The sequence below is a fragment of the Anthonomus grandis genome, chromosome 17 (assembly GCF_022605725.1).
Source record: "Anthonomus grandis grandis chromosome 17, icAntGran1.3, whole genome shotgun sequence".
Taxonomy (NCBI): domain Eukaryota; kingdom Metazoa; phylum Arthropoda; class Insecta; order Coleoptera; family Curculionidae; genus Anthonomus; species Anthonomus grandis.
In genome coordinates this window covers 7,206,691-7,219,483 of record NC_065562.1, presented here as the reverse complement: position 1 = coordinate 7,219,483, position 12,793 = coordinate 7,206,691, and the positions used below count along the sequence as shown (strand labels likewise).

The 12,793-nt window shown below is 31.6% G+C and overlaps 1 protein-coding gene across 3 annotated transcripts in view; it reads right to left on the bottom strand.

Moving 5' to 3' along the window:
* The window catches only part of LOC126746629 (multidrug resistance-associated protein 1), a 169,699-nt gene that overhangs the window by 54,314 nt on the left and 102,592 nt on the right, over window positions 1-12,793 (bottom strand). For all 3 annotated transcript variants that reach the window (XM_050454959.1, XM_050454958.1, XM_050454960.1), the window contains exons 15-16: window positions 8,787-8,975; window positions 4,857-4,964 (exon numbers count right to left, since the gene is read on the bottom strand). In XM_050454959.1, the coding sequence (XP_050310916.1) occupies window positions 4,857-4,964; window positions 8,787-8,975 (297 nt within the window). The remainder of the gene's footprint in view (window positions 1-4,856; window positions 4,965-8,786; window positions 8,976-12,793) is intronic.

Sequence of the window (12,793 nt, the reverse complement as noted above, 5' to 3'; positions counted from 1 at the left end):
TTGTTTGTCATACCCAGTTTGGAATTTGACAAAGCAATCAAAGCCACAGCTCTCTACTCGAAGTCTTGGAGGGTAGATTTTATCTAAACTAACTTCTCCAAAGCCTTTAGTAGAGTTTTCTACAAACTCTTAATAAAACCTTTCCGTAAAATTTCTCCATAACACTAAAGTTTTAATTCAATTAGTTTCAAATTGATTTAAAATAAATTTAAAAAGTATTTTTTAGTAAGAAAACAATAAAAGAAAAATAGAAAATGTAATTATTCAGATGTTAGGAAAAAAAATATTAATACTTCTATCAACAAAGATTTCCATTTTGCTCAAAAACATGCCCAATAAATAACAGGTCAATTAAAAAGGGTCTAAAAATGATGGATCTTTATGAGTTAATTCATATGTATAAGACTAGACGATACTTGATCAGTCCCACTGTGAAAGATAATGGAAATTTCAACAGGAAATGTAGACGTTTCTTAGGGTTTAGAAATGGGGATTTTTCATTGGATAGAAGAAGATTTAGACCAAGTTATGTACCTTAACATATTGAAGAACCAATTGTTTGGGTATATTAATTAATCTAAACTTAAATCCACTTCAAGCTTAATAAGTTCTTTTCAAAAGTTATCAAGCAAAAGGGCTGCTATGCCAAGAATTAGTTTTATATTACTCTATCAAACCAAATTGATATTTATTATAATTGTTTTTACAACAATAGTCAATAAATATCATATTCTGATTGAAATGGTGGCAGCCAAATCATTAAGCTTTACTAAAAGTTGCTATAATTTTGGACACTACTATAATATACTAATCTGTTTTCATTTATTTAAAGTGCAACTTAAAATTACATTTTTATGTAATGGTTCGGCTGTTTATATTAGGAGGTAAACTTAGAGAAATTGACTACCAGAAAATTATTCTAAACAAAATTTTCATAGTCTCTATATACTTGATAATTAGAAAATTAAAGTATATTACCAATGATCATATCCTTCATAATTTTAATAATACCCAATCGTAAAATTTTAAGAGAAAGAAAGAAAGATATATTTAAAATTAGTTGTACTAAGTCAGACAAAGGAACCTCCGAGGAAGATTGCGTTTAGTGCTGATTTATCTGAAGAGAGCAGTGGTAAAGGTTTAATTTTAAAAATATTTTTCTGTATACGGATGTATAAAAAATATAATTTTTTTCTTTATATACTATACAAAAGTGAGGAAAAAATAGGGTCATCATTAGGTTTCTGCTTTGATTATACAGGGTGTTTCATTAAATTTTCTTAAAAATAATAAAAAAAGTCCTTATTAGCCTATGTCCGCAAAGCTTAATTTCTAAGATACAGGGTGTTAAAGTTGAATGTTTATTTTTGTTTTTTCTTAATAATTTTGGTATTTATGCAGACATTTGAAAGAAAATTGGCATCTGTGAGTTTTTTGTTATGGTAAATTCAAATTTAATGTTACGAGGGTTCGCACTTGTAGAGGGCGCTACATACACGATTTTTATACTTTAAAAAAGTGTCATATCTTTTTTGTGGTTGCTTAAATTATTTTTTTTAAAATAAAAAAGTAGATTTATCTATTATTTTTACGGAAAAAAAGTATCTTGGTCGAAGTCGCTACAAGCCACCGTTTTCGAGATATTTAGACTTAACATAATGAATGCATTACATTTTAAAAGTCACAATAATTGTTTTTTTTTAAGTTTTGTGAAATTCCTTTAAAAAATTTAAATAATAAATGTATAAGGAGTGTTGTGTATAACAAATTCCTAAAGGCAACAGAAATACAAAAAAAAAATATGTATGAAAAGGCCTGTAACGTACATACATTTAGTACCCATTTATCCATTATAACGAACGGGTTTAATAATTTTTTGCCACGGTTTACACAAATATTGAGATGTGCGATATGCATTTTGTTTTATGGTTTGGCCAACGGCAATTCATTAGCAGCCAGGCGTCTTTATGAGGAGAAATATCCTAATCGTGTTATCCCGCATCATACGTTATTTGCCCGTCTCCATCAACACTTTTGTGACACTGGAAGTTTTCAACAACAAACGACTGGTAACATAAGACCGCGCACAGCAGCAATTCCACGAGTAGAAGAAAATGTGCTTCATGAAATTGAGGAAAATCCTGCAACAAGCACTAGAAAGATTGCTTTAAACTTAAATGTAAGTCCTTCTACGGTTTTCAGAATTTTAAAGAATAACTTTTTATACCCCTATCATATCCAGCGTGCATAAAAAATGGGCGAAAACCCCCAGTTTTTAAGAGAAATATTATTCATGGTTAAAGCAAATTTTTCCAGAGAATGATACTGGATGGACTTTCACAATAATCATCTATGGGCGGATGACAATTCACGTGAATATTTGAAAACAGTGTATCCGAATCGTTGGATAGGCCGAGGAGGAACTGAGCCTTGGCGTCCCAGATCTCCAGACCTTAATTCCTTGGATTTTTTCCTTTGGGGTGATCTTAAACATTTGATTTAGTTAACCCCAGTAGATACTGTGGAAGAATTACGAAATCGCACTATCGCATTTTGTGAAACAGTTAAACACACACTCGAAATATTTGAACGAGTTCGCCAATCCATGCGTCCTAAAATAGAGGCCAGTATTGCAGTTAAGGGTTCACATATTGAACTGTTATGTTCCACCAAGTGGTTTTTTTAAAAGTAGATTTTTATCGTAAGAACTTTGGGTAATTTTTTTCACTAAACAAAAAATATTTTGTAACAAAAAAATATAAAATAAAACTTAATAAAATATTGACATTTGTTTATTAAGTTTCAAAAGAGCATTGAATAGTGAATAAAAATTCCAGATTCCATATTTAAAGCTGATGTTATCTTGAATCTAAAACGTTAAAATGTAAAGCATTTATTATTTTAATTCCAAAAATCTCTAAACGCTGGCTTGTGCGAACCCTCGTAACATTAAATTTGAATTTACCATATCAAAAAACTCCCAGATGCCATTTTTCGTTCAAATATCTGCATAACTACCAAAATTATTAAGAAAAAACGGAAATAAAAATAAAACTGTAACACCATGTATCTTAGAAATTAAGCATTTGCCAGCATAGGTTAATAAGAATTTTTTTATTATTTTTAAGCAAGGAGACTTGAAATTTTTTCACAATAACAGTGAACCACTGTATATGGCAAATTAGTTTCATGTACCAAGACAATTTCGTAGTAAATGTTTATTTCACAATATAATTATTTCATGTTTATAGCAAAATAGTACACCTTCTTATTATAACTCAATTTTTCTTAGCTCATTTTCACATGGCGATTGCGAATCGTATTTTTGAATTTTTCAATAAAATAACATTGTTTTAAATGGAAACAACTTTTCTCCTATGTTACAAATTAATGAAGGTATGACACCCAAGCGGAAACAATTAAATTGTATTGACAAACTTTATTTTTAACAACAACTTAAAGCCTTATAAAATAAAATAACCATTTTTTTTAAAAGAAGATGCTCGAAAACACCACCTTGTTCTTCAATACATTTTTGAGCACGTTTTTTAACTGCTCGAACTGTCTTAAGTATTCTAGATTGAGATATATCAGCATTCATAAACTTTAAGGGATATGTCCCTTAGTATCCCTCTCGTATTTTTTTTAAATGCTGAAAAAGCTCTAAATGCTGTATTTTTTCATGCCATAACTTGTCCGTTTTATTTTATAAAATTTTGTCGAAATGGAATTAAGTAAGTTTTAGGATACTGCCGTAATTATTATAGCAATTCTATAGATATAACAATTGCTTGCATTGATATCCATAGCTCTTATAAGACGTTTTTTTGCCAATTATGAAATACTCCTAAATTCTGTTGTTTTACGAGGCAACTTGGTTCAAACTGACGGAAAGAATAGTTGTAGAGAAGAATAGAATGCCGAGCTATTTACAGTGAAATATTTGCAAATGTACGTCGAGACTTAAAAAATAGGCTCCATTATTCTCTTAAAAATAACATTTCTTAAATCAGTAGTAACAAATACAATTTTAATTTAATAAACAAAAAAAACTACAATATTGAAGCTTTGCAAGGTGCTACAGCAGATTATTTTTCAAGAGTTTTCAGATAAGCAAGAGGCTGACATCTAAGAGCAGAAAGTTGTGGTGTTTGGGTGGTAAAGAGGTAAGTGGAAACAAGTTAACTATTATATTATTTTGTTTCCCACTCGATTTTTTTATTCCTCATATATAGCAGTTGTCAAATTAAAAAAAGTTAACAAATTATTTTTGTTTTTTAATTGTATAAATTATATTAAAGCAAAATAACCTGATCTAAAAAAAAACTATAAAAAAATGAATGGCGCATTCACCTGCATTTTATTATACTTTTTATTATTGTTTCGCTCATGATTAAAAAAAAATCTCTCAATACTGATAAATTGTCTTAACTCACTTGGATTTTATATTCTAAATAAATACTGCCAAAATCAAAATGACTTAGAAACAATAAAAGCTAATGACCATCAAAGTTAAAATGTGTTTGACTTTTATATTTGTATCTTGTATATTTTTTTAAAAAGCTCGTATACAGAAAAATATTGTTAGAATATCCACACCACATAATATATTATTTCTTTTCCTTAGGCAATCTTCAGCTCCGAAATCGTTGTCTGATATGTCTACTTAAGATAAAGTTTGAAAAAATAGGGTAAATTTAAATAAATTCCATACATTAAAGTTTTAATGAGCAATCAAGAATAAACCCTTCGTATAGTAATATTAAGAATTTTCCTATAGTTTACTTATGTACATGGTACAGTAGACATGCAAATTAAAATAAAGAAATGTAAGGCACCAATCAAATGGTACTTACCTTGGCCAATACCCAAAGCACCATAAACTCCTAAACCAACATCTCTTGAAATTTGTACTGTAATATTTGTGTCGTTTATTGCTGCATTTTGAGGTTCAGACCAGTAACCTAAGAAAAAATTGAAATATAGACAAGGGTAATAAACAAATTAAATAAAAAAACAATTGCTTTATTAACTCCTCTTGCAAAATCATATTTAAATGTATCTTGTATAATGAGAAATCATATGAATTGATAGTAAATAAAAAGCATAGTTAATAGTAAACCAAACATTCATTGGTTTAATTTTATAATAAAATTCAATGTGTTTAACAGAATCCTGAAAAGAGAAAATTAAACGCTTAACAAAACAAGTGCAGAGTATGACAAAAATATTTAGTTAAAATTATGGTTGTGCTAAAATAATATATTGGCCCACTATGGAATCATCAGACCTATAAATCGCTCTGACCATATCTTGGAAAACATGGAATTTATATCCGAAAAAACGTACTACAACATTTTCTTATAACATAGGAGAAATGTCCCTATATTGGACCACCTAACAAAATACCTCTGTAAAATGAAATTTTGTGAACCAAATTGTAACAAAAAAATTGTACATAACTTTAGGCCTATTATAAATGTATAGAGCTTACAAAACAGGCTAAAACCTGTTCCTGTGGTTAGCAAAAAAAACAAATCAAAATAGAGTCATTGGTCCAATTTAGGATACTGGTTTCCTATTTTGAACCGCAAGTTCCCTAAATTGGACCATGTCTATGTTTTTTATTTTTAATGAAAAAACGTTTATTAAACTATTCAAATACAGTACAAAACTAAATGTAATTCTGAGATTAATTTACTAATATACATATAAGCCTAAAATATTGGGTATATAAAAGAAAAAAATCAGTCACTGTCAGACTCGCAGTTTATACATTCATAGAACTCAGTATTACGACCAGTGGTGCACTTTAAGTGTGCCCACTTCTTGCACAAAACACAGCGCATCCACTCTTCCCCTGGACCAGATTGCAAAAATGGAGATAGGCAAACGAGGCAAAGGCACTCTTCGTCTTCCGATTCCGATTCACTTGATGACTTTTGCGGCAAACGGCGTTTTCCCTTATCAGATTTAGATGCAGAGGACTGTCCCTTGAAGGTCGGCTTTGAAGAAGAAAATACCTTTTTAACGGTTTGAGGAGATGCCACTTTCTTATGTTGTTTTTCTTCAAGGGCATCCTTGTAGCGGCTACTAGTTATTATTGTCGTAGAACTGGAAGCTACTGTGCGCGATTTTCGCTTTAAAATTGGTAGAGGAGATATTTCAGAAATGGTTTTTCTTTTTTGGGGCGATGGCGATGGCTTGGAGCATGCGAGCTCTACCGATATATCTGAGGATGTGGAGGCATGTTGGGATAGGCTGTTGATGTTAGTAGAAGTACTCTGGGACATTTCGTTTACTGAAGAGGTAATGTTGTCTTTTGGCGCATTTGTAAGCTCGATGTTCACATTGGAAAGGCTTTTTTGATCTAAAGGCCATATGCCGCATTTCGCAAATCCGCTTATAGCATTTCCCACTGATGCAGCTTTTGCATATGCTTCTCCCAGTAATCTTGATACCTGAAATTGCGTAATATTTTGGGTAGGGTGCGCACGAAGCCATTTATCTGCTGCTTGATTGTAATATGAACTAAGGGGCTTAAAGAATGAGACGTCACAGGATTTTAACCTGTGGGTAGTGTGCGCTGGTAATGACAACATGATGATTCCATTATCCCTTGCTAAAGTTATGGCTTCTAAATTTTTTATATGGGTGGTATGTCCATCCATTATCAAAAGTACTTTCTTATTTTTAGATGGCTTCGCAAAATTAATGAAATGCCTTAGCCATTTTGCGAATAATTCACTCGTTATCCAGCCCGATTCTGAGCAAGCAAATTCTGTTTCTGGAGGTGCGCCTTCTTTGAGTTCATCTTTGAATCTTATTCGCTAGAATATAAGCATCGGTGGGACGTATATACCAGCAGCATTAATGCAGCAAACACATGTCGTGTTTATGCCACGTTCTCCGCTTGTAAGAGATCCTATTTGATGCTACCCTTCTGTCCAATTATTTTTTGCGGTCTCTGGACTGTAGAAAGACCGGTCTCATCGACATTATATATCTCCGACGGACCAAACTTATGTTTATCGTAAAGAGCAGTGAGGCAATTAAAAAAAGCTTCAACTTTTTCCTTGCTGAACCCTACAGCCCTCGCCGCTGAAGTTGCCTCCGGCTGGCGAAGCGATAGCTCTTTGTGTCTAGACATAAAACAATAATACCACTTTTTGCCCGCTCGTCCATTTTTAAACCTGTGCGGAATTCTCTCAAGCTCTAGAACATGCTTTACTATCTCTTCCTCAATTTCTGGTGAAAGATCTGCGCCTCGTCCAAATTTTTTTTTACTTCCATAAACATGTTTGTTTTTGTCGTCAATTCTGCGTTTTAAAGTTGCCTTCGGTATTTTATACCTTCTAGCTATTTCGTTTAAACCTATACCTCCATTTTGATGGGCAATTAAGACTTGTTTCATATCTTCCTCGTTCCATTTTCCATATTTTCCACGTTGTGACATATTTACCTTGAAGAAAAAAAAAAGTTGCTTAATTTGGACCGGTCCAAAATAAGAATTATTAAGTGGTTCAATTTAGGATACTATAACCTCACTTTAAAATAGTCGTTTTTAAAACGGTTTTGTTGTGAAAAACAGGTAAACTATTAGGCGAAATAATAGGTGACAACATGTTTAAAATGTATACGTAGGCAGATGACAGAGTTACTCACCAGTAAAAAAATAAAGCCCTAAGAAGCTAACAGCAAAATTACATCAGCCAGCACGAAAACATAACACATGTTATTTCCCGAATTATCCGAACTGTACAGATCTCTTGTTTCGGGCTGCGGCTAGCAAATATATAAGCTATATCCACCGGCCAACAAATGGCGCCTGGCACAGTTTTTATTCGAATAAAGGCAATGGTCCAATATAAGAGCCGGTCCAAAATAGGGACCTCTCCCCTACATAACATAAATGTAAACAAAGTTTTTAAATATGGGAGTGGTGACATCTACCTATAAACAAAATCTATCAAATATTTAAGTTGGATATGGAAGAAGTATTAAACGAATTGCATTACGTTTAATTAAACTCGAATGTAAATTTTCCGTATAAACTCAAAAAATCTGGATTTTTAAAAATGTTTTCCAATTTCCATTGTCTCCAGCAGATTAAGTTTCCACCCTTATTGTCAGACTTTTATGCCTGTATCTTGAGGAAAATCATGGACTGAAGTCAAGTGAGAATAATCCGAATTTAAAACTTTATGTTTATGTTGTATCAAAAAAAAAATTTTTTTTTCATTTCAAATGTATTTTTTCCAAGATGTGATAAGAGCTCTTATATTAGTCGGGCGACCATAACACGTAACCATACTTTTCATGCAAGTTTTTGTATTACTGTAGAATTTAAGCATTAGTTTTAATGTGCTTTGAATCGTTAAATAGTATTTTTGTGGCAATGAATATTTTATTTGAAAAAATAAATATTTATGCATGTGGATGCAAGTTGTGATCTATATATCTTATCTCTTGTGATATTAAGGTGCCAAATCTTAAAATAATGATTTGTTAAAAACTAAAATAACTAAACGATCTATGTTTCAAATGTATTGCCATTTAAAATATGAAAGTTTTAGATATCAGTTAATATTTATTTATTTTCATATTGTCTGTATAATTTTTTCCTGTATGTTTAACCGTTTATAAGACTTTGACTTAGATTTTAATTTTGCTCCTTGCTATACATGTAAGTCTCTTTGAGAATAATGCATAAATATTTCGAACTAGCCAATAGAGACAATATGGATACTTTTTTGTTTCTATTGCAAAACATAAAGGTAGCTTACCTAACCAAACATTCGATCCTATGCTAAATACTTGAAATAGCATATTAAGTACTACAGTAGCAATAACTGTAAATGTTCCAATAGATTTTAGGTAGTGTTGGTAAACCTTCCAGCTTACGCTTCCAGTTTCAGATTTTTCCGCTTCAATTAGTTTTTCTCCTTCCAAGGGGCCGTTCTTTTCTTTTGATTCTGGAAAAAAAATTAGTTTTTTAAGAACGTTTTATTTGTTTCTTTTATTCTTAAGACTTATAAATGAAGGCAAAATCCAAATTCAAATGTTTTTCAAACCGTAAATTTATTATTGTTGCTGGTTTTTTATCCTAGCTGCTTACAGAGGCTTTAAAACCCTCACTAAAATGAGCAAGCAAAAAATATATGTTCTGTTCTTCTGAATGTCAACAAAGATTTGAAAATAATGAACAAATCTGATATACAATGAACTAGAAGAACTTCGAGAGGAAAATCGTTTATTGAAAATCAAGATCAATGAAGAAATTTATCACTAGGATAAAATGATCAAGAAGGGTATTCACTACTTTTGAGGAGAAAACTGACAAGTTAAGCTTAGAACTGAGCACCTTGGGGATAGCTTATGATAAACAGCGAAGAAAAACTGACAATTTCCAGAAGAAAGTCCTTGACCCGGAAAGGCCTTTCCTTTGGTAGACTTCGTTGTGTTAGGTACAAATTCCAAGAAACCCCAAGATAGTCGTCGGAAACTTATGTTGATTGGTGGGAGGTGCAAAGGCACGTTCCTTAGTTGTGTGCAATTTCAATTTTCTCAAAAATTCAATGTTCAATGTTTCTTAAAACCTTTGTGCAATGGCAACAAAAACCTCATCTTTAGCAATTATGAGACTTTGACTTATATATTTTTATAGTGTCTTATCTTATCTTATATATATAGTGTGTTATCTATATCATCAGGGCTAGATGATGACCTACGGCCGAAGGCGCTAGGCAGCAATTTTTAATTTATTATATACGTTGAATACAAGTAGTGTGTTTTATTTATTAAGCAAACACAGTGTACAACTGATACACTCATCATTACTCATCTGTAGCGTCTGGCTTCGGTAAAAATGATGTGATAATTATGTCTGAATGGAGCCTATTCACCAATGACTATTACAACATCAACTATATTTTAATTTATGTACATATAAATACTCTAGTCATGATAAAGCCTTTTTATTGACCAAATGTTGTGTATAATAACAACTTGTCCCAGTATAAAATCTTTCATTCTCACAAAAATTGACTTAAGCATAATCTTGGAATGTAACTAAAATCAGCGCTCCGCAGCTGAATTGACCGATTTATTCCAATGTCATATTAACAAATATTTTCGGGGCATCTTGGGAAACTCAGTAGATGGGGAAGTTGTGGATCAACATTTAGTCCTAGTAACAGACTGTGATACACTGAGCCAAGTTTTAGATGATGTCATGAAGATGCCTTTTTTATAACTAGGAATACAGAGCTGGAATCTTGTGCAAAACAATGTTCTCGTAATTCTATAAAAACACATGTAAAATATTATTATCTAACTCTGCAAATATAGATCTATGCTTTTATTAAATATTTAGTAACTAAGGTTTAAGTGTGACAGTTTGTATGTATTTTTAAAATGAGTATAAACTGATAGCCATGTCATGTAGGTAAAATTTTATTAGTGGTGATATATTTATTCTAATTAAAGAGTCCTCGAATTTCAATAGCCAATTTGAAGTAGTTAATAAATTCAACTTAATATGGAGGGTGAAAACTTTTGAGTTTTCACTTTATTTTTGCATGAAATGTAACTTATTTGTTTATACCGTTCTCCTTCTGTCTCAGCAAAAGAATTCATTATGCGCTTTGATGTGATTCACTCAGGCCTTTTACCTTCAAAAAAAATTATTCTGGCTGCGGATTTTAACATTATTCTTGATAAATCCTCTTTTAATACTATACTGCCTTTGAAATTTACTTGATACCTATGGTTTATGTATGTATATTGAACAACCGACTCGAGTCACGGACAGTTCTTGGACCACTATTGATTATTTATATTTTAACCCCTTACTGCATGATTTTTTATTTTTTAAGTTGAAAAAATATATAATAATAATAATAAGACGTTTATTATCCACCAATACAAAAAAAGCATAATTACAGAAGGTAATATGATTATATACATGGAATTGAATATTAGAATATTAAACAAAGAGAGCATATTAAAAACAATAGTTTATATAAAGAATTTAGTTAACACAAGTAAGGCAACTAATAAGCCATGCATTCAGACTTCCAGAAAAGAAGGGAAAAACTTCCTGGATTCTGTTAAGGCTTATAATATAATAAGGCTTATATAGAAGAAGTGAGAGAAAAAAAAACAATTCTTATAGACAAACTAAAAAAAAACAAATAGGTAGGCATATACTTATGAGGGGAAAAAGCAGTAGGGGGAAAAATGGATGAAACGGAATGAAAAAATTCCTCTTTTTTCTCTTTTCCCTTCCTCCCTTTTTCTTCTTTCTCTTTAAACAGTTAATTTTTGAATAATAAATGTTAAAAGAATATTTTACGTTGCATTCAGTTAGTTAGCATGTGCGTAGTATTTTAATAAAGAAAGGCATTCAAGAAAAATTAAGTTTTATTTAAAAGAAGAAGATTTTTTTTTAAATATGTGATAGTTTATGCCGCAAGATTAAGTAGAAAAATATTTAAAAAAATTAATAATGTTTTGTTTTTGAAAAAAAATACATTTTTGACATGTGCCTTGGCACAAATTTTCCCATAGGAAAGAAAATTAAAAAAAAAATTAAAAAAATCTGACATTACACTTTTCACATGTAATTTGGGTTTTCTCTTACACTCAGGAAATTTGCATCTCTGGCGAACTTCATATCACTCAGGAAGATGGCTCACATTATCGCGACGAATTTCTTGGGCTGATATTTGCACAAAAGGATATTTCCTTTTTTTAATTCTAGTTGTGGCTAAAGTGCGCAACTAGGTCTCCCCCGTTTTCTTGATATTACATTAGATCTTGTTAGAATTTCCGTCAATCCAAGTTTGAACTCAGCCAGTGGCAAATAACATTCCTCAGAATTCGTACTTATGACCGATCTTATATCCTACCTCCATAATACCCAACTGTTACAACATAACATGTCGAGGCAATGAAAAATTCTTAGGTAAATTTTTTTTGATCCTATTAGTATCCTATAATAGCCTAGCATAGAATCCAAAAGATCCACACCGCCCATATAATTATTGTATACTTCTATACACTTTGGACGAGGGACCATAATGTGCTTTTTTTCCCTTCTACAAAATCTGCACTTCAGAAATTGGTTGACTGCCTACATAGGTTGATACTGTAGTAACTATTTTATTATCAAACCACGAAACTACAGACACATCTGTATCATCTACTCGAGCCACTTTTTCAACAACCGTGCCCCTTCCTTTTTTTTTCATTGCAGATTCCTTAGGAAAATCAAAATCTGAAATTCGATTTTTGCGAACAGTACCACGAGGCAAAATGCCCTCTTTGCTGAGAAAAACAAGTAGTGGAAGGCTCGTAAACCAATTATCAAAAAAAAATTTGTAATTTTGATTCCTTAAAACTGACTCTGTCAGTTTTACTACCACATTACTACTTGCTCCAAGATCTGGTTGATGAGCCTGCAGCTTAGTTGGTCCAGAAATAAATCAAAATCATAGCTGAAGCCTGATAGTCCACTTAGTACAAATACTTTCTAACCCCAATTATGAGGTTTTTTCGGGTTATATTGCTTTAGGGTTGATCGAGCTTTTGTAAGAATAATTTTTTCGTCAACTGCAAGATGTTCTTCTTTTGGAACAAGTAAGTATTTTTCTCGCATTTTTTCTAAAAAGGAACGGATTTTGAAAAGCTTATCATAGTCAGGTTTATCACGATTGTGTTGCTGCTTTGTATTATCATTGAAGTGAATAAAACGTTTTATTTCTTCAAATCTATTGCATGTCCTAGCTTC